The sequence below is a fragment of the Rana temporaria genome, chromosome 13 (genome assembly GCF_905171775.1).
Source record: "Rana temporaria chromosome 13, aRanTem1.1, whole genome shotgun sequence".
NCBI lineage: Eukaryota > Metazoa > Chordata > Amphibia > Anura > Ranidae > Rana > Rana temporaria.
Genome location: NC_053501.1, coordinates 46,491,801 through 46,514,877, shown reverse-complemented (window position 1 = coordinate 46,514,877; position 23,077 = coordinate 46,491,801). Strand labels below are relative to the sequence as shown.

Here is a 23,077-nt window from a genome sequence, read left to right as displayed (position 1 = left end):
AAAAAACAAATCCAATATGTGTAATTAAATAAAAGTCCATGAAGACTTGAATCACCACGTGAAAAAATGAAGCAACTCTTGTTCAAATCCAAGTGTAGACAATCACCGCCACCAATGAAGGAAAATGGAGGCTTACCAGAGCTGGTGGACTTGAGATGACATACATCACTGCAAGTCTAAATGGGCTTATGGTACCAATCAGAGTACACAGGATCGATGAATAAAGTCATCTAAGGCACTTGCTAGAAGCTGGATGCAGTCACTCCATATATGTCAGTGTGGTATAGAACCTTAAGTCCATTTCGCTCCACATTAAGCAGGAAGCAGGAAGAAAATGGCCACATAGTGTAATCCGATAAAAACTATGTATTTATTAAAAAGTATCAAGTACACTCACATGTATCCTGTACAAAACTTGCATGTAATAATGTTAAGGTGGCAGTGGAGACGACCCGACGCGTTTCGTGTTCAGTAACACATCATCTGGGGTGATGTGTTAGAAAGGCAACGCGGAAGACGAGGGGTGTACCCATTAATGTCCAGGACCAAATAGCCCTGGATCAGAGCCAGCAGACCCGGCATATGGGGGAGATAGCCGGGCACCTGCAGCAGATGGCTCATAAGGCTGGCCAAATACATGAGGCAGTGCTGGATGCCAGTTGCAACAGCTCTGCAGTGGCCACCTGTGTGGTCGACCTGGTGGCCAAGGTTGATAGCCTTACTGAGGCCGTAAACGCCAACACGGCTGCCATCCAGGAGGAGGGGAGACGAAGGCAACGTAATCAGTGGTCTAACCTCACCCGCCAGCTGAGAATGCAGGCCCAGACCAACCTGTTCCTCAGCCGGATTGCCGTTGCCTTGGAGGGCAGGCAGCCATCACCTGCCAGGAGTGGCCCACCCGGGGATGAGCCACCTCCAGATGTCCCCCCCCCCACCCCAGGCTCCTCTCAGGCAGCTGAGGAGCCAGAGAGGTCGCAGCAGGCGCAGCCGCCGCTAGGCAAAATAACTGCCTTTTTTTTTCATGACTTTTTTTGATCTGCTCAGGTGATGAGTTTATTTTTTGTTATCTGCTCAGGTGATGAGTTTATTTTTTGTTATCTGCTCAGGTGATGAGTTTATTTATTTTTGAAAGCACACGGTGAGGAGTGCTGCTACAGTGTGACTGGTGTGTGAATGTGGGGGGGTAACACTCCTGATAGTATAAAAACGGGGGGGAACTAATGCGCAAAACTAACCTAAACAAGGGCACAACAAAGCTAAAATAAGAAAATCAAACTAATAATGCAGCTGCCACGACTAATAGTGTTCACACACTTAAAGCAATTAATGACAAGGGGGGGGGGGGGTGTAATGGCGCTTGCAACAGGATCTAATTAAAACTAAATACCAATAACGATTTCCATAATGTGAATAAGTTGTCAGGAAAATGTGCTCCACTGGTTCCTGTGTAAAATGTGTTCCACTCTGAATAAAATCAAATACCCACCCTACATTAACTGGGTAATGTGGAGAGTAATAAGAATGGATAAATGATGATAAAAAAGACAAATGTGCCAGTGACCCGCACAATATTAATAGCGAGTGATCTGGAATCGTTCAGATAAAATTAACAAGCAGTAGCTATCTTCATAAACATATAACATAATATAGTGTAAATATGCAAATGAGCTCAAACCAATCCAAAGTGCATAGTGCAATAAATTAATAATATCCATAAAAGTGAAAAAAACATCAAAAAGTGGAAGAAATATAAATAATAAAATTACAATCCATGCATAAAAGTGAAAAAAATTCAATCCATAAATGACTGCAGTGAAAAATGTCCCATATAATTCACCAAGGAATAAAAAAAAAAAAAAAAAAAAAAAAAAATAAATCAAGAAATGTCAATATAAAAAAAAATATATATAAAAAAATATATATATATATAAAGAAACGTGTCCAGTGCAATAATAACGTGAAAATGAAAAACAATCCAATCGTCAAGAATGCAATATCAAACAAAGAATGAATGAATATACAGTAAAGTGCATCTGTGCTTCACTTCTATTAAGATTCCACGATGAGTGCTTCAGTGCAAAGTAAAAAACGTGCTTCCAAAATGACAGACTCCAAACCTTTCCACAGTGCAGTAGTGAAGATGGAAATAGTTAATACAAGCCCCTTACCTTGAAGCGGCTTGTATGTAAGCCTTATAACATGTAAATGAAGGATGTCCCACAGCCAGCCTGCCGTTCTTACACTGCATAAACAGAGACCTGATCCCAGCAATGGCAATCAAAAAGAACACAAGGAGGCTTCCATAGCGTAAGACCATTCACAATTTAATGAGTAAAAACAGTTAAAACACTTACAGACAGAGCTGTATAAACAGTGTGTAGTACGATCGGATCTCCGCTCATGGTTGAGTCTGAGCCATCTGGAAGGGTGCTCCTGGTGAGGATGGGTGCTGCGCTTGGTCTTGGTCTTTTTGCCGAGTTCTAGTCTGGCCTTCTGGCTGGCTGGTGTAAGTGCTATCTCTGTCAGCGATCCAGTTGGAGGAGCTGGTAATGCCCTGTGGTAGGACGGGGCAGGACCATGCAAATCCGCCGGGTTGACGGAGGGTCTGGAGGGGCTAGTATTGGTGGAGGCTGCTACCTGAGCGGCAGTCCTCCCCAAGAAAACCTTGAAGGGCTCTCTAGCTGGCAGGGGTGGAGGGCTGCACTGGCCGGTCGGGGAGTCGGATATCCTCACTGTAGCATGCAGCTCCAGTTTCGTTCTGCCTAGCAAGGAGAAGGACGTATGGCTCCCTTTGAGCCCAGCGCCCTGAGGAGAAATTTTATTTTATTTTACTTTTTCTTGAAGAATCTTCTTTCAACTGTCGGCTGAGAGACAGGCTGGATAATATAGATCCTTGTAGTCTACTCAGTCCGACCAGCAAGCGTGGACACACCTTTGCAAAGAGGCCACGCCATACCCCATGACTCCTGAGGTGGCCGGTGAGCTTTGCTCCGAGGTCCACATATGACTGGGCTGTGGTGTTGTCTCACTCACAGTGGACCGGGCCAACAGCTACCTCCTTTGCGGTTGTAGTTCTGTCAGGGATGCGTCAGCGAGTCCTCGCTTGGATGAGTAAGTACAGTCCCTCCTGCTTCGGTGGGTTGGTACGACTGGGCATTCCTGGGTCCTCTTCTCCTCCCTGCCCTGCTCCTTTTCCCTTGCTGCATTGTTAACATTGCCGCTGTCAGGGGGGAGGGGGCCTTCCTGAGGGGACTGTGTTATCTGGCCTGTGTTTTATTTTTTGTATTGGGCTTTCCTGTGAGGGTTTTTTCACTGTTAAAAAGCCCTGTGATGAGCACAGATGTTTATGATTATACTTCAGCGAGTAGTTAGACGCTGACTGATTGGTGACACCTGTAACGGTTTTGCTTTTTATGCTGTATCTGTGTCTTATGCTTAAATAAAAAAGCCCTAGGAGACTTTTCCTGTTTAAACACAGGTCCCTGCAGATGCCGCACAGTTACCTCATGGTTCTTTTCCTCTCACACGATGTGTGCTGAGAGCGGACAGCAGCGCTGGGCAGTCTTCTCCTGAGGCGAGTCCCCTGGTCATCGCAGCAAGTAGGTGAGAGGCCCTGAATAGGGCTCTAGGAGCTTTTGTTTATTTGTAAGGGCAGGTGTGCATATTATAATACACACTATGTAAATATTAATTAATATTTGGAGTCCGTATATGGGTCCTTCCCCACATGCTGGTGGTGGCAGCAGGTGTTAGCACCTGGGATTCCCACAGAGTTTTTATTGTTAGTCTTGGACATGTTTGTGCCAGGGTGGGGTGGACTGCGGGCGGGAGGTAAAAGAGTGCCCCTTCCCCCGTTATCCCCTGGGGAATGCTCTGTTATGAAGCCATGGACCAGGTACCTAGTTTAAAAAAAAGCAGAATAAGGCATTTATGGGTGCGCTTTTTACTGCTGCAAGGGACTCTCCTAAGCTGGATAGTGCAGCTGGGTTTCCGCCGAGGGCTCGGTCTTTTTTGGATCACACAAATCAGACCGCTGTGTAGGTTCTTTCCTTCTGTGCCCTTCTTTGATAATTTCTGAGATGCGGAATGAAAAAAGCCGCTGAGGGCTTTTGTAGTCCCTCACCGCCGGGCGGGAACTCCCGCTTGTATGGATCTGACTAATAGAAGATCCGAAGTACTGACCCGTTCCATGTTTACCATGCTGGGGTCTAGCTTGCGGGCCTATTGTGGCCACTACACTGGGGTCTCAGTCGACACTGGTGCCATTTTTTGGGAGGTTTTTCAATTACATTGAAAACTCCCATTGGCGGCCTTTTTGTCGTAGCCACGCTATGGCGCAGCTTACATTGCGCCAGCCATTTTCCTGTGGCCGCGTTCTGAATGCTCGGCAGCCATCTTGGAGTAGTCCTGACCCCTAGTGCTGTATACATCTCACGGAGTGAGCATTTTGCACCAGACAGTGGAGGAGCACCGACTCTCTCCTGTGGTTATTAGGCTAGAGGACCAGCTGGTCCAGGGCCTCATATAGGTCTGTGATGCTTCATTGAATGCTGCACCCTTGTTATCCAGGGCTTCTGTATCAGAATGGTTTTATGCACACGGTGGTGTAGTGCTTAACTCCATTACTTGGCAGCAAGAGAGTCATTGGTTCGAATCCGGACACTGACGCCAATCTGCCTGGAGCTTGCATTGTCGCTCCCTGTGTCTGCGTGGGTTTCCTCCGGGTACTTCGGTTTCCTCCAAAGGCATGTGTGCATACACCTACATAATATACATACACACTATGGGTGTGTATTATTTAGGGGCAACCCTCCCAGGCCGTCAAAGGCCCAGCTGGGGGACTAATCCCTCCCTGGGTACGTAAGCCGATCACGCCGGCACCCAAATCCTGCCAATGTATGTAGCCTTCCCTCCCTGTCTCTAGGTGGGAGGGGCGGTTTGCAGGTTCACAATTCGGTGAAACCTCCCTGCTCTCCGACCAGTGGGTCTGCGAGGTGGTCTCTTCGGAGTACTAGATAGGGTTTCCTCCTATCCACAGAACAAAGTTCTTTCCTCGTGTCTTCCTCTCCCGGGCCCGTCGGTCTGCCTTGGGCAGTGTGGAATTTGCTAAGTTGCAGGGTAATTTTACCTTTCCCGCAGGACGAGAGTTTTGGGATTTTCTATGGGCCTCAGGCCCTAAATACCTTTGTGAATGTCGAGTAGTTCCGCATGGAATCCATTTGTTCGGTGGTAGCTGCGCTCCATCTGGGGGATGTCCTGACGTCCTCGGACATCAGGGACGCATACATGCATGTCCCGTTTTGCGCATGTCACAGTGTTTTTTTTCTGTGCTTCGTGATGAGAGAGGGTCTCTGTCAGCCTGTGGCCCTCCCTTTTGATCTGGCGTCAGCACCATGGGTTTTCAGCTATGAGCTCCCACTTATCCTAACTTTGTTGGGACAGCGAAGCTTTGGCTACTTGGACGACTTTCTTCTGAGAGCAACTTCTGTCTCCGACCTAGTGAATGGGTTATTCCCATTCAGACCCTCCGAAGATTCGGGTGGGTGTTAAACGTTTAGGCCAGAAGGTGTAGCTCAGTGGCAGCAAGCCTGCCCTCCATGTGTGCGACCCAGGGTTCAAATCCTGGGCATGTTAGGTTCCGACTCAGTGTTGGAGTATCTAGTGTTGATCCAGACTCCTCGGTGGCAAAGGTCCTTCTTCCCCTGGAGAAATTGCAGACTCTTCAGTCTGCGGTGAAGGTATTAGAATCACGCAATCGATCTTCTCTCCGGGCGCCTGCTGGTTCGGGGCCTGTGGGTAGCCTCCTTCAAGGCGGTACTGTATGCCCAGTTCCACACCCTGGTTTTCCAGGGGAAATACTGTCCAGGTGGTAAAAATCTCTTGTCTCTGAAATCATCAGATTCCGGTGCGCCACCTAGTCAGAGTCTCTCTGAGTTGGTGACAGAGATCCCCGACTCTTCAGTCCGGGAAGTTGTTTCTTCCTTCCAGTGGTCGGTGTTTATGACGGATGCCAGCTCACGGGTTGTGAACCTGGGGGGTTCACAAAACTGGGGGGTCCAGTCGGCCCTGAGTTGCTGGACTTGCGTGGACCTACGGCCACACCTCCCTGAATGTGTCTGGTCTCGATAGCTACCCAGGGTGGGAGACCGCCTGGGAATACCAGGTGCTGTCTACTGTTCATTGTCCTACTATTTTAGGCGATCAGGCTATGCTTCTCCTCGTGGTCGACCGATCTGATTGCAGCCGAACAACGCCACGACCGTTGCTGCGGTCTACCATCAGGCGGACTACTGGAGTCACCGGATGCTGGACCAGGGCGACTGGTCTTTGTGCTTGGGGTGTTTCGGCTCCCTTGCAGGGGGTGAGCCTCACAGGGCATGGATCTCCTGGCCGCTCATCTCTGCCGCAAGGGTGTCAAAGTTAGTGGCCAGGTCTAGTAATCTGGTACAGACGCGTCAGTCACACTGGTGGCCCTGTATCGGCGACTTTTTGCCGTTCCTCCATGGTAGTTGCTTCCTCAGCCGGGGAGGCTGAGGAGATCCCGATGATTCTAATCGCTCCAGATTGACCTCAGCGTCCTTGGTACGCCGATATCGGGCACCTGGTAGCGGAGGTATCCTGGCAGTTGCCAGGGCAGGAGGTTCCTCTGTCTCGAGGTCCCATACTTCCTCCTGTTGTACAGTCACTGACTTGCTCAACATGGTTATTGGAAGCCAGACTTTAGGTGACCGTAGTCTGACGCCAGGACTTTTTGGCACTCTGCCGCTCAGTCATCTTTGAGGAGTCTGGCGATACAATCTGGGCATAGTGGCTTCCTCCAATTCGAGCCTAACCTAGCCCCACAAACAGCACATTTCTTCTTGGGTATCTTAACCGGCGTCTTATCCTGAGCTTTAACCTAAATGCAAACAATCGGGACAATAACCAATTAGAACCTGCCCTGACCCATTACACCACTGTTGAGTCAGCCTAAGTGCCCGAAACCCGTCCCCTTGGGTTCCCCACCCAGAGAGGGAATAAGCAAGGTCCCACAGAAAAAAAATACCTAATCCCCCCAGGTATGGCCCACCCTTGCCTGAGAGATGCTGGAGCCGGTGGACCCAGAGTCTGTAGCCATACCGGCTTCCTCTATAGCCCCTGGTGTCTGCGCGGCCCCGCCAAGCTTGTTTGCACCGCTCCGGGTGCCTGCTATCTCACGCTGCGCCGCTTTGCAGGACGGGACTGTATCCAGCAGCACTCCTTGATGAGGCCGTTGCGCTCGGTGGAACGCAGAGACCCCGCCCCTCAGCGCCGTTCCAGAAGTCCCAGTTTACAGCGTGGATTGGCATGGCAAGCCAGCGTCTCTCTCACCGCCATCGCTGCTGTACCCCCCCAGTCCGCTGGAAGCTCCTCCACAGGAGCTTCTTGCCCAGCACTGCCACAAGGATGACCGGATTATAGGTACCAGGGCTTTGGGGAAACTGGTGCCAAAAAGGAGTCCTGCTCTCTCTGAGCAACTGACAGCAATGGGAACGGCAACCACCTCTTCCATCTAGAACAGAGGGGTGCCGCAGGCAGATGAGAGTCCAGCCAGGGTCTCCTACCCAGGACAGTCTTGGGAATCCGAGCTCCCTAGCATGCTTCTTCCCTACTGGCAGGAAACACAATAACTGAGGGAGGCCTGGAGGACCACCTTTTAAAGAAAGGGGTGTGCGTGTTTCCTGACCCAGAGGGAGGAGCCCAAGGTCTCAAGAGGCTGTCCTGGAAGACTAGAGAAATAAGGTACTGTTCACTTTGACACGTTTTCCCCCCAAAAATAATTTTTGATCACTTATATTCCTATTAGAAGGAATGTAAACATCCCTTGTAATAGGAATATGGCATGACCGGTCCTCTTTACAGTGAGATATGGGGTCAATAAGACCCCACATCTCAACTAGGCTAGGAAGCCTGAAATAAAAAAAAACCCACACGATCCTGGCTTCGATCTTAGCAGTGAGTTGGTAGAAGCACCGGAGGGCAGCAGAAGGGGGGGGGGGGTGACCTCTCGCAAGAACCATCACGCGGCGGAACAGCCGCTATGATTATTCTTATGGTCTAGGGCAGGGGTCTCCAGACTTTTCAAACAAAAGGGCCACTTTATTGTCCTTCATGCTTTGGGAGGGCTGGATTGTGGCCAGCAGGGGCAGAAAATGTCATGGGCCAACATCAGTGAGAATAAATGTGGCCTCAGGGTTGGTAGTCAATAGGATTAATCTCCTATTAGGAGGAATAGTATCCCATCATTGGTATTCATGGAAGATAGTGCCCCATTGTTGGTGTTCATGGCAGGAATAGTGCCTCATATCAGTGGAATTGTGCCCCAAGGGCCGGATTAAGGCTAGCAAAGGGCCAGCTCAGCACAGTTTGGATACTCCTGATCTAGGGAATCGCTGGCTGAAAAAGTTGATATCTGAATGATGCCTGTAGCTGCAGGCATCGTTCAGATATTCCCGCACAAAGTCAAGGACGTCATATGACGGCCAGTGGGTAAAACATTTTTTTTAACAGTTATGGCTTTGGGTATTATATTGCAGAGTATGGGCAGGGGTGGCTGTCTGACTTCAATTGTCGCAGAGCAGCACTGCTGCCATCTACTCTACCCTCTCAATGTACCAATCGGCACAGAGAGGAAACCGGCGTAATCACATGACACCGTTTTTTTTTTTACAAGTGATCGCTCCGTCATTTGACGGAGCGATCACGTGGTAAAGGGCCGCGATCATTAGCCCTTTACCATGTTCCGCCGGGTCAGTGCGGACAATTTCACGAGCGTGCAAAAGGAGGCGCGCGAGAACGTCCATAGACGTCCTCCCAGAATAACTCGACCACGCTGTAGCTGTTTTTCGGCTATGGCAGTCAGCATGTGGTTAATTGTATTGCTTGCAAGGGTTACATAACATAATTTGTCCCAGTAGGGACATTTACCTTGACTTCCTGTTTAATGGCACAACAGAAAGCCTCACCCTACAACCCAAGATTTGGCACTCTTGCCGATAGCAGTATACAGGAATTGATCTCCCCAAAGGCAAACACTGCAGTAGAAACCTGTTTATCCAATCTCTCCACTGAGGAAAAACTACACATTTTTCTTTTACGATTCATGTTACTGCATTTTGTGCTGAAGTCATGTAATAAAGCAGCAATTGCTGGCATAGTATTCTGTAATAACCCTGCAAAAAAATCTGCTTCCAGATGTTGCCATGTACAATACCAACCTATTCACATTAAACAACTTCGGTTTTATAATAAAGTTTATTAGAATAGTATATATTTCACAAAAATGAAACATATGGAAGCCAAGGGATTTGAAGGGCAAACACACAACAGCTTTATTTACAGCCATGAGCACACACGTGTTATGTCCCATGTCAAGCTCAAATACACAGTCAGATCATCAATCACATCCAAAAATGGAACAAAATTAAAGTACTTTACACAAAACTATACAGTCAACAAGCAGGTGGAAGGTATTAAAAGACAGCTTGAGAATCTGTCTCGGTGGTCCACACTAGGTTTTTGTCTTCTATGTTCCTGCTCAATCTCAATAATCTTACTTACCAAGGAGTAGCAAGTATACTTTTTAAAGTGGGGGGGGGGGTAAAATAAAAAAAAATAAAGGGTGGGGGGGTGGAGGCGTATAAAAAGTTCAGTTTCTGCTATCAACAGATCTGGATCGGGATCTGGACCTAGACCTGGACCTCGACCGAGACCTTTGCCGTTCGGCAGGAGGGGATTTGGATGGACTCCGAGATGCAGCAATAGGCTTTAGAGATTTGTCTTGAACGGGAGACCTACTGACAGATCTTGATTTGCTGCGGTTACTGCGATTGCTGTGAGGGGTACGACTGCGGCTACGAGAGCGGCTGTAGGACTTCCTGCTCCTGGAGCGGGATCGGCTGCGAGACCTAGATGAGCTTCTGCTACGTGATCGGCTTCTTGACCTGCTGCTAAAAAAAAATAAAAAAATTCAGGGTTAGGAACATCTGAGGTTTGCATTACTTACAAAACATCTCAAGTAAAGCAAATTTATAAATGCATCCAAGAGATTTTAAACACCATTGCACAGCAGCTAGAACACTACAAAACCAGAAGACCGACATTAGGCAAGCCATACTGCAAGCTTAAAGTGGACCTTCAGTCTTAATCTTCTGCCATTGCAACTTTGTATAGTAAACATTTCTGCCATTAAACAGCCCACTTCCTCTTGCCTGGTCATTTGCCTTGGCTAGCGACTTCCTGTTCACCTAAATGCGAGAGTTTGCGAGGGAGGAGTAATGAGTCACAGAAAAGCTAGAGGGGCCTGAAACTGCAGAGATCCATGTGTGCATATCCAGGAAGTGAACCGATTGCAGCTTTAGCTGCCCAGTTAGGTTGCATTCACACCTGAGCGGTTTGTAGCCTGAAGCTACAAAACGCTAGAGGGGGAAAAAATGCATTATTCTCTATGGTTCACATCTCCACTCCAAAACGCCTGAAGCTCAAACAAGCTCTTGACCCTTTGTCGCGTGAATCGGGCCGATTTGGGCTTTAAACATTTGTATTCCCATGGAAACGCTCGATTCAAGTGTCTAGCGCTTGAACGAGCGTTTCTATGGGCGTTTAGTCGCTTTAATCTGTTCTGTGAAAGAATATTCACCCAGGAAGAAGATTTAAAAAAAAAAAAAAAAAAAATCTACAAACATAACAAATGATGAAAGATGAGCATTGTTCCCATTGGCTAAAATAAAAAAATGACGAAGTTCAAAAACGTCGGACAACGCTGAATGCAAACGCGCAAATAAGTTAATACGCTACGGTGTGAATGCGGCCTTAAAATGGCTACAACCAGACTTGGTGGGGGGGAGATTTCTGCCGCAATTTGGAAAGTATAGAGCAGGGATCCTCAAACTACTGCCCTCCAGCTGTTGCGGAACTACACATCCCATGAGGCATTGTAAATTTCTGACATTCACAGACATGATGGGAATTGTAGTTCCTGAACAACTGGAGAGCCGTAGTTTGAAGACCCACAGTATAGAGGGAGATTGCTCTATCTAGCAAAATGGTTGGAGGGAAGCTTCAGACTGTCAAAGATACTACAAATGTGAGCAGACTCTTGATTTTCTATCTATATCACCAGTCCCCTCCTTGGACCAATTCCTATCTAGTAATTGACTGCAATGACAAGGTAAGTTTGGGGTTAAATAAATAAAAAAAAAAAAACGACAAAAAAAAAAAAGGCTTAAAATTTTTTTCCACCATTTCAGAAAGAGCACCAGAAGCAAAAAGGGATGCCCTGTAAGTAGCAGAATTGACACAAGGAAAGAATGCAAACATTTGCATAATATCATTAGTAACTAAAGTGGGGCTTGAAAAAGCAGTTGGTTTAAATATTGGGCAACTGGTCACAAAGGTACATAAATATTCCACAAACCTGTGCCTCTTATTTCCTTCAATCAGTCTGATCTTTCTTCCATTTATTTCCTTGCCAGATAGTTTCTCAATGGCATTTTTGAGATCACTGTAAGATGCAAACTCCACAACCCTGCAAAGGAAAAAGCACAGAAGCGTAAATAAAAAAAATAATATTCTTCACCCTCATATGTTGGATTACTACACATGAAATTAGTGATCTCCCCAACAGACGCGGCTTTACATTACCAATTTTGCTGGGGGGGGGGGCACACACACACACACATTTAACTTACCCTTCATTGAGCTTTGGTCTGTGCGCATCAGCAAAAGTTACTTCTCCAGCTTGTCTCATGAAGTCTTTCAAGTCCTAATGCAAGATCAGAATTCATTAGAATAGATACAGAAGGCATTGCAACAAACTTAAAGACTGAAAAGAAATGCAAAATGTTAGATTGGAACTTGACATTGTAATTTCACCATCCTTCAAGATTAAGAACAGCAAAAACTACAGTAGGGCACAAAATAAGTGAGAAGTCTTCTGAAATAAGATAAAAGTAGGACTTAAGGTCAACGTGGAAAAATAGTGTAAGTACTGCTAATATAGAGATACTAAAATTAGTAGTAATACAAGCATGTGTAATAAAAGCCATTTATTTGGTGCCCTTGATGTCAATAAAAATATAGGTTACTTTACCTTTTAATATTACATCCCTAGGCTAGTCAACCAGCAAACTGCATTAAGCGACTGGAGGAACCGTCATGAGACAAGCCCGACTCGACTGGCTCTTCACACCCACTTGTGGGCTAACCATTTGATGGAAGCCTTTATAGCGAACGACCCCTCCCTATTAGAAGACTATGGACGATGGCCATCATTTGTACTCCTGTGGCGTTACCAAGGACTTTACTGCGACCAGAATTCCAACGACCACCTAATTGCGTATCTTTCAACTCTGCGATCACGATCTCTCATTCGGAATCTTTACATGAAGAGCATCTCAACTTAAGGACCAGATCTCGTTTACTCTCAGGGGGTCGCTGCAACCTGGTATTTGCAAGGAAGTGCTCCGGTATGTCTAGACCGGCAACGGATCTAGGAGGCCAACAGGCAGTAGGAGCTCAATTTCAACCCGGCCCAACCAAAAGTGACCAAGACAGAGCAATAACCAACAGGCGCTCCTCGTCACAAGGCCAACGAGACACAGATAGGCTGGCAAATAAAGGGTTTAATATTTGGTTAAAATTATGGTAAAAAATTTAACTCCCATCCCAATATCATAAACCCCAATTATATATAAAAAAAAATAAACACATTAGACATTAATGAGTAATTGTGAAAAGCACATATACCCATAATCCCCTTTAGAACAAGTAAACAAACCTGCCAGCTGACTCTTGACGACAAATTTTCTACTATAAGACGATTTTCAGTCCTTATTGGTGGAGCACTACAGGGCAAAAAAAAGTTGTTTAGTCAAAACACACACACACGACTAGCAATTAATTATAAGCAATGAACTTGGAGGTAGCTTGTTACATACCTTCTTTCATTACGTGGGCGACGACTACTAAATCTATCAGAATATCTTCCACGACCAATACCCCCTCCTCCTCCTCGTCCACCTCCTCTGGAACGCAGGCGGGCATGCTCAATTGTAACCCTGAAGACAGAATGGCAAGGCAAGGTTAAAGTCAAATCATCATCATCATGTCTTGTGTACAGTTTACCAAAAACATTAACATACCTTTCATTGCACAGTTCTTTTCCATCAAGTTCATAAACCGCATCATCTGCATCTCGTGGATCTTCAAACTCCTAACAAAAGAACATGAATGATTAGTACCAATAATATACTTCAATTTCTCAGGTAAACAGCCCAATAAGCTCAGCATAAATATTTCCACACTGTCTTTGTTAAAAGGTCTCGTATTTTTATTACCGGCACCCAATAGTTTTACAAGCTTCCCATTAAAACTTTAACAGAACCGCAGCTCACCATCAAGACTATTTCTAACAGCCAGTGCATAGTATTAGAAAACAGGACAAGGCACTTACCACAAATCCAAAGCCTCTCTTCAGATCAATGTCTCTGATTCTTCCATAACCCTTGAAAAACCTTTCCACATCTTTTTCTCTGGCAGCTGGGTTCAGCCGACCAATGAAGACTCTGCAACCACTCATATTTGTAATATTCTGAAACAAAGTCTGCAAAAAAAAAAAAAAAAAAAAAAAAAAATTTGGTTACAGTCGATAAAAACGAAATCAAAAGGTTACTCTGCTCTTTGGTCCAAAAAATAAATAAAAAAACTGAACTCAAATGTCATACTGCAACTCTACCACTAGGTGGTGAGCACATCCCTGCAATTTCTTTCCTCTGCAGTCACACCCTCCCCCACACAAGGGATTTGTAATTCAGATGAAGTGTAATCTCATGACCACATCCTCCAGGATTTGCTTACATTCAATGTCCAGCATAGGCCATGTCCTGCAGCCAGAGAGGGTCAGACTGCCCCCATTGAAATCTATGGTGCTGTAATGTTCATAAAGAACAATGAGACTGGATGCAAACTAAAACCAGAAGTCCAGCCTTTAGATTATGGTAACCTTACATTTCTGGAGTGGTCCAAGGAAACTAAAAAAAATATTTTTTATGGCAGAAGCCAAAGCTTGATCTGCAGTTTAAGCAGATCTACATGGGTGTTGGCTCTCTTATATTGGGTACTAAACAAAAAGGGAGAGGAGTGCATCCACCACATGTGTAGATAGGAGCTTTGTCTCCATACAGCCATAATACATCACATTATGACTACACCTTTATCCCCCCACCCCCCAAATATATTACATGACATCTTGGCTATACCTCCATACAGCTCTACCCCCCATATTCTTGGCTATACCTCCATACAGCTCTACCCCCCCCCCAAATATATTACATGACATCTTGGCTATACCTCCATACAGCTCTACCCCCCCCCCCCCCATATTCTTGGCTATACCTCCATACAGCGCTACCCCCCCCCCCCCCCCATATTACGCATCTATTTCCATACCAGATTGAAACTTATGTAAAATCTTATAGCAGAGGGCATAGTAGAGCCATATGCATCTAGTGGTTGCCCCCAGTCCAAAACAGAGCTACATAGAGACATAAGCTAGATGCATACAGCTGTAACACCTCCCCCACTAATCTAACAAATCTGTCTCCAACTATACAAACACATATCCTCACGTCTCAGGCCCCTTGTTCACAAATGAGCAATTTTCTGCTTGAAGCTCTAAAAGGCTCAACAAGCCAAATCCCATTGATGTCAATGGCTCCTGATCACATGAGCATTTCTGTTGCCTGAAAGGCCTGCAGCTCAAAAACATACATGAGCTTCTTATGGGCAGATTAACCATTTTTGGTTTAGCTTTCTATTAGCTAAACAAAAACACCCGGGAAAAAAAACACTTGCAATACAAAGTTTTCATATGAAGTGTTATAGAATCATAAAAAGCTGCAAAAAAAATAAAATAAATAAAACACCTCAGGTGTGAATCAAACCTTAGGCCAACATTAGGATTGCAGTCCGCCATGTTCCCCTCCTTTTGTAAAAACAATGATTGCATTTCCTCCATGCAGCCATACTAGCACAGCCCATAGATTGCAGATGATGTATACATAAGAATGTTCCCCATACATCCTCGTGTACACACTGGATGATTTACATGTACATTGGACTGCATCCATAGATTACATGGCCGCTATACACGGTGATCTATATTCGATTGCCCCCACACTACCCTGCATTTAGAGAGAAGTTGTTTATTTTCCTCAATAACGATGTACCCTCCTCTCCATGTGTATGCACAGGAGGAGATCGGAGAAAGAACCCAGGAGGAGATCACATAGAAAAGGACACCGCCATTCCCCTCCCCCACCCGCCTCCTCAGCATGGTCCAAAATGGCGCCGACTCCGAGCACGAGGAGGAGACTCCCTCACCGCATTCCACAGCGCCTCACATCCGCCCGCCAATACAGATATACATCCCCCGGTGTTATAACCTTAATAGGGAACTGTATTCTATAAAAGTAAAGCACAACTCACATCAACACATAAAATCTTCTAAAATCCCCACACAGACCTGAGTAACCCTTACTCCGTCACTAACAAGAAAAGCTATGTACAGTAACTAACAATAATGTAAAAAAAAAAAAAAGGGAATCCAATAAAACGTTTCCATCCGCCACACGAACTTACCTCAAGCTATTCAATCTCCGAATGACGCAGCTTCGACTCTGCAGAGGAACAAAATGTACCCGGAGAGGCGTATCTTAGCAGAAGGGGGTGTGCCCGAGTCATGTGACTGGCCAGGGACGTGTTCGGTTTTACAAGGACGATGGAGAAAAGAACGGACGGAGCTCCTCCTTCTCTCGCTGCTCAATCCACAAAATGGTGGCTGGCGGGGCGGGGACTGGGGGCGGCTCTAGCTGATTGGCTGGGGGGGTCGAGCACAAAGGCGATGAGTCAGAACTGCTGTAGTTTGGAGTTTCAACAAAATGGAGGGCGCACATTTTTATATTGCGTATTTGTAACGAAAGAACCATATAGTGCACTGTACTCAACTCTTCTTTGTCTATATTGTAGCGAGAGGGCCATATAATAAATAAAATAAGAATACAGGATAAACACAGTGTAGATACATGTTACAGGGGAGTGTACAGCGTTCATGCTGAAGAAACTAAAATGGCTGAGGTGATTTCCATGCTGTTCATATAGAAATAAAAAGGAACAGACTGTAACTGCCAAAAATAATACCATTTGTGTGCATAGTGCTCAGTCTTTCTTCGGAGAAGGATGAGGGAATAGTGTTTACACACATGGATACCATTGTGAGAGCTGAGGGGTCTGGATCATCAATGCAGCCTCGTCATAGATGGTCGCATCGTACATTAGCGCAAGGGCTCATTCATACTTTGCATTCTTGTGCGTTGCATTGGGGCAGCTTATTTATTTGGAATAGGATGAGAACCCACGAAAAAAAAGTACATGGTAGTGCGTTAACATTCATTGCGGTGCACTGCAGCACCCGTGTAGGGGGACTACATGACTATGTAAGGTGTGTTACCATAAGCACACAAAACTGATTCGGCTATGCCGTTTTTTTTGCCAACACACTGACGTATAGCAGTTGGGTTTGCACCTTGAGTCACGTTTCTCTAAAGTAAAGCTGTTTCCTGGCAGCTCTGAGGCCCTGTACACACGACCGAGAAACTCGACGGGCAAAACACATCGTTTTGCTCGTCGAGTTCCTTGTTCGGCTGTCAGAAAACTCGTCGAGCCAAATTTTCCTATTGCCCAACGAGGAAATAGAGAACATGCTCTCTATTTGGCTCGATGAGTTTCCCGACGGGTTTCTCGGCGGAAAGTGTACACACAACCAGTTTTCTCGGCAGAATACGTCTCCCATCGAGTTTCTTGCTGGTTTCTGCCGAGAAAACCGGTCGTGTGTACGGGGCCTGAGGCTCTCACCACTAACGTTATTGAGCTTGGCAAAATTCAGAAAAACAAAAAAAACCTGAGGATCTTGGAAGGTCTTGTCGTAATGTACAGCATGAGCATGCCTTGTTTAATGGGCACTTGAGGTGATTGTTTTTCTGCACCCCTTCCTTTCCCCAGGGTGCAACCACACAAAATCTTGCCCTTTCGATATTACATTTTTTCTGCACCCTCCCCTTTGGTTGCTAGGAGAGCACACACTTTGGCTTGAAGTTTACCATCATCGTCCTTGCCCAAATCTGGAATTCATGATGGTTTAAAGAGGAGTTCCACCCAAATTTAAACTTCGGCTTAACCCACTCCTCACCCCCTTACATGCCACATTTGGCATGTAATTTTTTTGAGGCGGGAGTGGGGGCTTCAGGAAGAGTGGGACTTCCTGTCCCACTTCCTCCTTCCTGTAGGCGACTAAGCTTAATCGCCTACAGGAAGGGGCTGCTGTAGGCGATCGCCTAGAACACGTCACAGGTCCTAGGCGATCTCCTGGCCAATTACACGGCGCAGCGCCGGGCCGCGCCGCTCGCGCATGCGCAGTGGGTGCCCAGCCGTGAAGCCGAAAGCTGTCACGGCCGGGTGCCCACACTGAGAATGAAGACGCCGGCCGGGGAGGGGGGGAGAGGAGCGGAGCCCCGGCCGGCGCGTCGCTGGAGCGCTGGAGCAGGTAAGTGTCTGTTTATTAAAAGCCAGTAGCTACACTTTTTGTAGCTGCTGACTTTTAATAAACATACAAATTGGCTGGAACTCCCCTTTAAAGAAAATGGAAGTGACGCGGGTCGCTCATTCTGCCAGGTTCGAATTTTTTTTCAGATGCTGTGCATCATTGCTGGCCTATCATCGTCCTTGCCACCAATTGTGCATCATTGGTGGGTAGGATTTTATTATTATTATTATACAGAATTTATATAGCGCCAACAGTTTGCGCAGCGCTTTACAACATGAGGGCAGACAGTACAGTTACAATACAGTTCAATACAGGAGGAATCAGAGGGCCCTGCTCGTTAGAGCTTACAATCTAGAAGGGAGGGTCAAGTGAAACAAAAGATATTAACTGTGGGGGATGGGCTGATGGAGAAAATAGACACACAGTTGTTAGGCCTGGGTAGGATAGGCTTCACTGAAGAGGAGGGTTTTCAGGGATCGTCTGCTTGGACCTTGAAGAAGGGGACATACCCCGAAAGCTTGTCCTGAAAAATTGTATGTTAGTGCAAATAAAAAAAAAGTATCACGGAAAGTACCCAATTTTCTCTGTCACAATTGCACTAATACGGCTACAATCAAGTCAGGGATCATCTAAAAGCTGGAGGTAGGATGCTGGACCATACATCGTCACTGATTGTTATGATGTAATGGGCATCTATTCTGCTCCATTACAGGTACATTCGCCAGCTTCCTAGCAAACAGCTTTATAGCACTGCCCTCTGTATACAGGGCAACATTACTGAGCTACAGTGAGGACATAGTGGTCCGGTATGGGCCTTCCAGCCTCAGGGCCCTTTCACACAAGTATTCTGATCAGGTCTGCCTGTCATTTTCACCAAGCGCTATGTAGCCCTATGGACAGGCCGATGTAAACTGACTTGTATCTGTTTGCACCCACCTGCCTCTAAGGCCTAGTACACACTATTCATATTTTTTTTTTTTTTCATTCAACCCAGCGGGAATAAAAACAAAACCGACAGCTCTGGAGGAGCCAATGTACTAACTATCTGATGTTAGTACAGCGACCTCCCCTGATGAGCTATTGTGTTCTGACAAGAGGATGGCCTTCCCGCCAGAACACACCAGACAGTGAGAGCGGTGATCAGATTCCGATCGGCAGACCTTTTTCAGTCATTCCCCTTTGACAGAAGCCAGCTAAACGTCCGGTCTCTGTCAGACTGGCTGCAGTACACACAGGCCGGATTCACACCTATGCAGTTTTAGTGCTTTTTGCATTTTGCAGATTTGCACTACAGTCCAGATAAAAATGCATAGGTGTGAATCCAGCCTTAGGCCTGGTTTACACCTATGCATTTTTAGTGCGTGTTATCAGCCAATTTCAGTAGGTGGTTTCCTATATATACGCATTTTCCATCATACATGACCTTTTACCGCTAAACACATATGTATACCCACTGTCCTTGCATGCATTTGATTATTATTTGTTCTTTTTATACAGATTCCATCTTCTTTGATATGTGACAATAAGTCCTGAGGAAACGACAAGCGAAACGTAGACTTATATTTTCCTATATGTATCATTAGGGTATTGTTTCAAATTGTGCGACTTCCATAGAGAGTCAAATCTGTATGTTTTTAATGTGGAATGTTGTTATTTTTTATAATATGTAATAATAAATTAATATTTTTTCAAATTATGTTGAATTCCCTTTGGCACCTTTAAAGTCCACCCACAACAGTCCTAAGGCCAGAATCACACTAGTGCGTTGCGTTTTGGAGCTCTGTTGTCTTTGCGAATTTCTCTATAAGGTGTTCTGCAGATCAACTGCATTTTAGTTGCAGATCAGGTGCGAATTTGGAGACCTGGGAGAGGGGAGGGGGAGGGGGGAAGTGTATTGAACTGAATGAGACAAATACTGAAGAGAAATGAACAGATCTGCGAATTCAGCTGCGTACCCATAGAAGATAATGGGACTGAATTCGCACCTGAACCGCACCGCAAGACATAAAAACCGCACGCGGTTTGGAGGCAATACGCAGTGCGGATGCATCGCACATATGTGAACCAGCCTCATTGAAAACAATGTATTTTGAAATGTCCTGCGAATTAGATGCGGTTGAAACCGCACTCAATTCGCTTAGGTGTGAACCTGGCCTAAATCCATTTTTTAGTGCATTTTCAGTTTTGAAGAAATACACGACAGTCCATTTAACATGTTTTTCTATGGGTCACGTTCACATCTATGCATTTTATGGAAAGGACCAGGGACTTTTTTCTGTTTTTTTGGTTCCATAGACTTCAATGGACCAAAAATGTGTAATGAAAAATGCAAACTGCATCTGGAATATGTACCGTATTTATCGGCGTATACCGCGCACTTTTTTGCCCTGAAAATCAGGGCAAAATCGTGGGTGCGCGATATACGCCGATACCCGCTTTCCCGCACCGAGTTTGAACACTGCGCCGGCATATACTGAGCGCAGTACACTCGTGTATAGTCGGGCAGGCTCGGCCCCTCTCCCGCTCACGTCCTGGACGTCCAGGACGTGAGCGCAAGAGTAGCCGAGCCTGCCAGACTATACACGAGTGTACTGCACTCGGTATATGCCAGCGCAGTGTTCAAACTCGGCGAGGGGATCGAGCGGCAGCGGGGAGGACACCGCAGCCTAAGGACGCCGGACCCGACGAAGAGGACACCCAAAGCCGCAGACGGACGCCGGACCTGACGAAGAGGACACCCGAAGCCGCAGACGGAAGCCGGACCCGACGAAGAGGACACCTGAAGCCGCAGATGGACGCCGGACCCGACGAGGCCGCCGATGGACGCCGCGCAAGACACCAAAACTGTAAGTAGTAAAATGTAATAACATTTTTTTTTTCCAGGAATGTCGGGTCCACTTTAGGGATGCGCGCTATACGCCGGAGCGCGCAATACCCCGATAAATATGGTAACCTGGATAGTTGTGAACCAGGCCTAAATGGACAGCAGAGTCCGTTTACATTTGGTCACCCATAGAGCTGTCAGGGGTCTGCCTGTATCCAACGAATACAAACTATAAATGGGCACAGATGTAAAAAAAATTTACATGCATCCCATTCTGCTCAGTGTGAAAGGAGCCTCAGTCCTGCCCCCTGGCAATGTGCACCAATACATAGCATACTTGCATGTTATGGCACATGTGTCTTTTACTGTATCCTCCTCCACCAATGAAAATTCCGGTATCCTGTCGCAAGTTCATCTGCCACAAAACCTTTCAGGTCCTACTCCGCTTCTCTACTACAGTTGGACATGCACGGAAGAGCTACATCGTCCCTGACACTGTGCTCTATTCTCAGCATGAGCCGGGATGTACACCTGTCATGCATGGTACAGAAGACCATTATAAAAAAAAAAAAAAATCGCTTAGATTTTTTTCTTTTGGGCAAAGGAGAATTTATGTATTTTCTGCCCACAGAACTCAAATTTCAAACTTTAGTTCCTTTTTAAAATCGTGGCCCACCTACACTGTTACTAATCGAGTGACTACAGTGTTACTAATCGAGTGACATTGCTACTTTGCTTGCAGTGTACATGCCTGTGCACATTCCTGAAGAAAACTACAAGCGGAAAGCCAATGCACACGATGTTGACATGTCCATGCAGGAATTTGTAGTCTCAAAGTTTCTCTACACTTGTACAAACTCACAAAAAGTTTCCTGACAGTAGTGTTGGAAGTGTGTTTATAGCATACAATTGCCATAGCAACTGCTGAACCCTTCATTTTATATCACAAAGTGTTAATTTCCACCTCAAATGGCTCTTTTTTCTGATTTCCTTAACCCAATAAAGCTGCCACTCTGCAGCCTTTTAGGCTTGATTCACACCTATGCATTTTTAGTGCTTTTTGCACTACAGTCTATTTAACATGGTTTCCTATGGAACACGTTCTGTAGTGCAGTCTATTTAACATGGTTTCCTATGGAACACGTTCTGTAGTGCAAATCTGCAAAATGCAAAAAGCACTAAAAATGCATAGGTGTGAAGACTTTATGCCAGCCATGTTCACACATGTGCGGCCAAAGGTTTGTGCCTGGAGTCCGGTGCGTTCCTGTACACTGGTTCAGGTGCGATTCAGGTCCAAATTTTAGCCTGAATTTGCACCTGAACCGGACCCAAAGACGCACCGGGCCCTTTTTAAATTCCGGACCGTGACTGCCCCAGACATGTGAACTGGCTCCATTGAGAGCCGTTCACACTTGCCTGTCGTGCGAATTGGATGCAGAGAAAACTGCATCCAATTTGCATAGGTGTGAACCCAGCCTTAGACCCCTTTCACACTGGGGCGGCGGGTCCGCTAGCAGTAAAGGGCTGCTAGTTTTAGCGGTGTTTTAGTGGCACTTTTCGGCCACTAGCAGGGTGCTTAAAAACCCCCGCTGGAGGCTGAAGGGTAAACACCGCAATGGGCAGGGGCGGTGTAGGAGCGATGTATACAGCGCTTCCACACCGCCTCAAAGATGCAGCTTGTAGGACTTTTTTTCCCGTCCCGCAAGCGCACCGCCCATGTGTGAAAGCGCTCAGGTTTTGGCATTAGAGGCAGTTTACATGTGCTATTTTTACTGTAAAACGCCTGAAAACTGCCTCAGTATGAAAGGGGTCTAAATGCACAAGTGGCAGTGTGACTTCTGTGCCATGTGACCTCCGTGAGCGGCCCTCAGAAGCCAATCCGAGCTGTCAGTGACAGCTCGGTCAGTGTGCTGGGTGCATGAAGTAAGCAGCAGATACATGTTCAGTTCTACAAGGACAAAGGAGAATATAGGAGGAAAGAACAGGCGGAGCTCCACCCACTCTTGTTGCTGAATCCACAGAATGTCAGGGCCACAAGTATTATGCATGGTATTGCAAACCCTTAGCACCCCTTTTAAAAATGTATTAATGCTGGCTTTAGTTGTAATAGGGACTTTGTAGTAGGCAGTCTACTGCCTCTCTTTTTGTCTGTTTCAGATTCCCCCTTTGCTGTATCCAATCAGGATTTTAGCTAACAACTGTTGCTAGGCAGATCAACTTGCTGCTTTTCACCCTCTGATTGGCTTACAGACTTTCTGAGGTAAGCCTGAGTTGCTTGTCAGCAGTTAACTGATTCACACTAATGCATTGTGGAAAACGCACAAGCTTTGCTGTGTTTCTCCGCATTGCACTCCAAAGCACTTGCACAGCATCCATGCGATCTGCTGTGGGTGTCAATGGTATCTTACCGACACCCTAAAAAACAGATCGCAAAATGCAGTGTGATTGTCAGAATCGCATTGCATGGTGGTGAACACCCATGCAATGTGATTAAAGTGTGGAGGAAAAAAGGGTCATGCACCATTTTGGAATTCAGCCATACAAAATGTATGGCTGAAATCGCACTGCACAGACATCGCATGTGATGTGCACAGGAAGGCGGTGCAATTTCTGTGCGAATCACATGCAGTGTTTTC

At 46.1% G+C, this 23,077-nt stretch overlaps 1 protein-coding gene across 2 annotated transcripts; it reads right to left on the bottom strand.

Moving 5' to 3' along the window:
• Positions 1-9,257: 9,257 nt before the first annotated feature.
• On the bottom strand, positions 9,258-15,762 carry SRSF5 (serine and arginine rich splicing factor 5). 2 transcript variants are annotated; one of them, XM_040333226.1, is made up of 8 exons: positions 15,658-15,762; positions 13,472-13,621; positions 13,161-13,231; positions 12,957-13,076; positions 12,797-12,863; positions 11,709-11,782; positions 11,435-11,545; positions 9,258-9,968 (listed from the first exon to the last, which is right to left on the bottom strand). In XM_040333226.1, the coding sequence occupies exons 2-8, from the start codon at positions 13,595-13,597 to the stop codon at positions 9,668-9,670; spliced, it is 870 nt and encodes a 289-aa protein (XP_040189160.1). In that variant the 5' UTR covers positions 13,598-13,621; positions 15,658-15,762; the 3' UTR covers positions 9,258-9,667. The 2 variants fall into 2 exon arrangements, with proteins under 2 accessions (XP_040189160.1, XP_040189161.1); XM_040333227.1 differs by having other exon boundaries at positions 9,258-9,965.
• Between the last annotated feature and the right edge of the window lie 7,315 nt (positions 15,763-23,077).

Bases quoted from the DNA above. Each gene is read 5' to 3' on its own strand.
- SRSF5 (XM_040333226.1), bottom strand. From the start codon at position 13,597: ATGAGTGGTTGCAGAGTCTTCATTGGTCGGCTGAACCCAGCTGCCAGA. The intron at 11,546-11,708 runs GTAAGTTAAATG...TTTCCTTTGCAG, and splicing joins AGACCAAAGCTCAATGAAGG to GGTTGTGGAGTTTGCATCTT. The intron at 9,969-11,434 runs GTTTGTGGAATA...ATTTTTTTTTAG, and splicing joins GAAGGAAATAAGAGGCACAG to CAGCAGGTCAAGAAGCCGAT.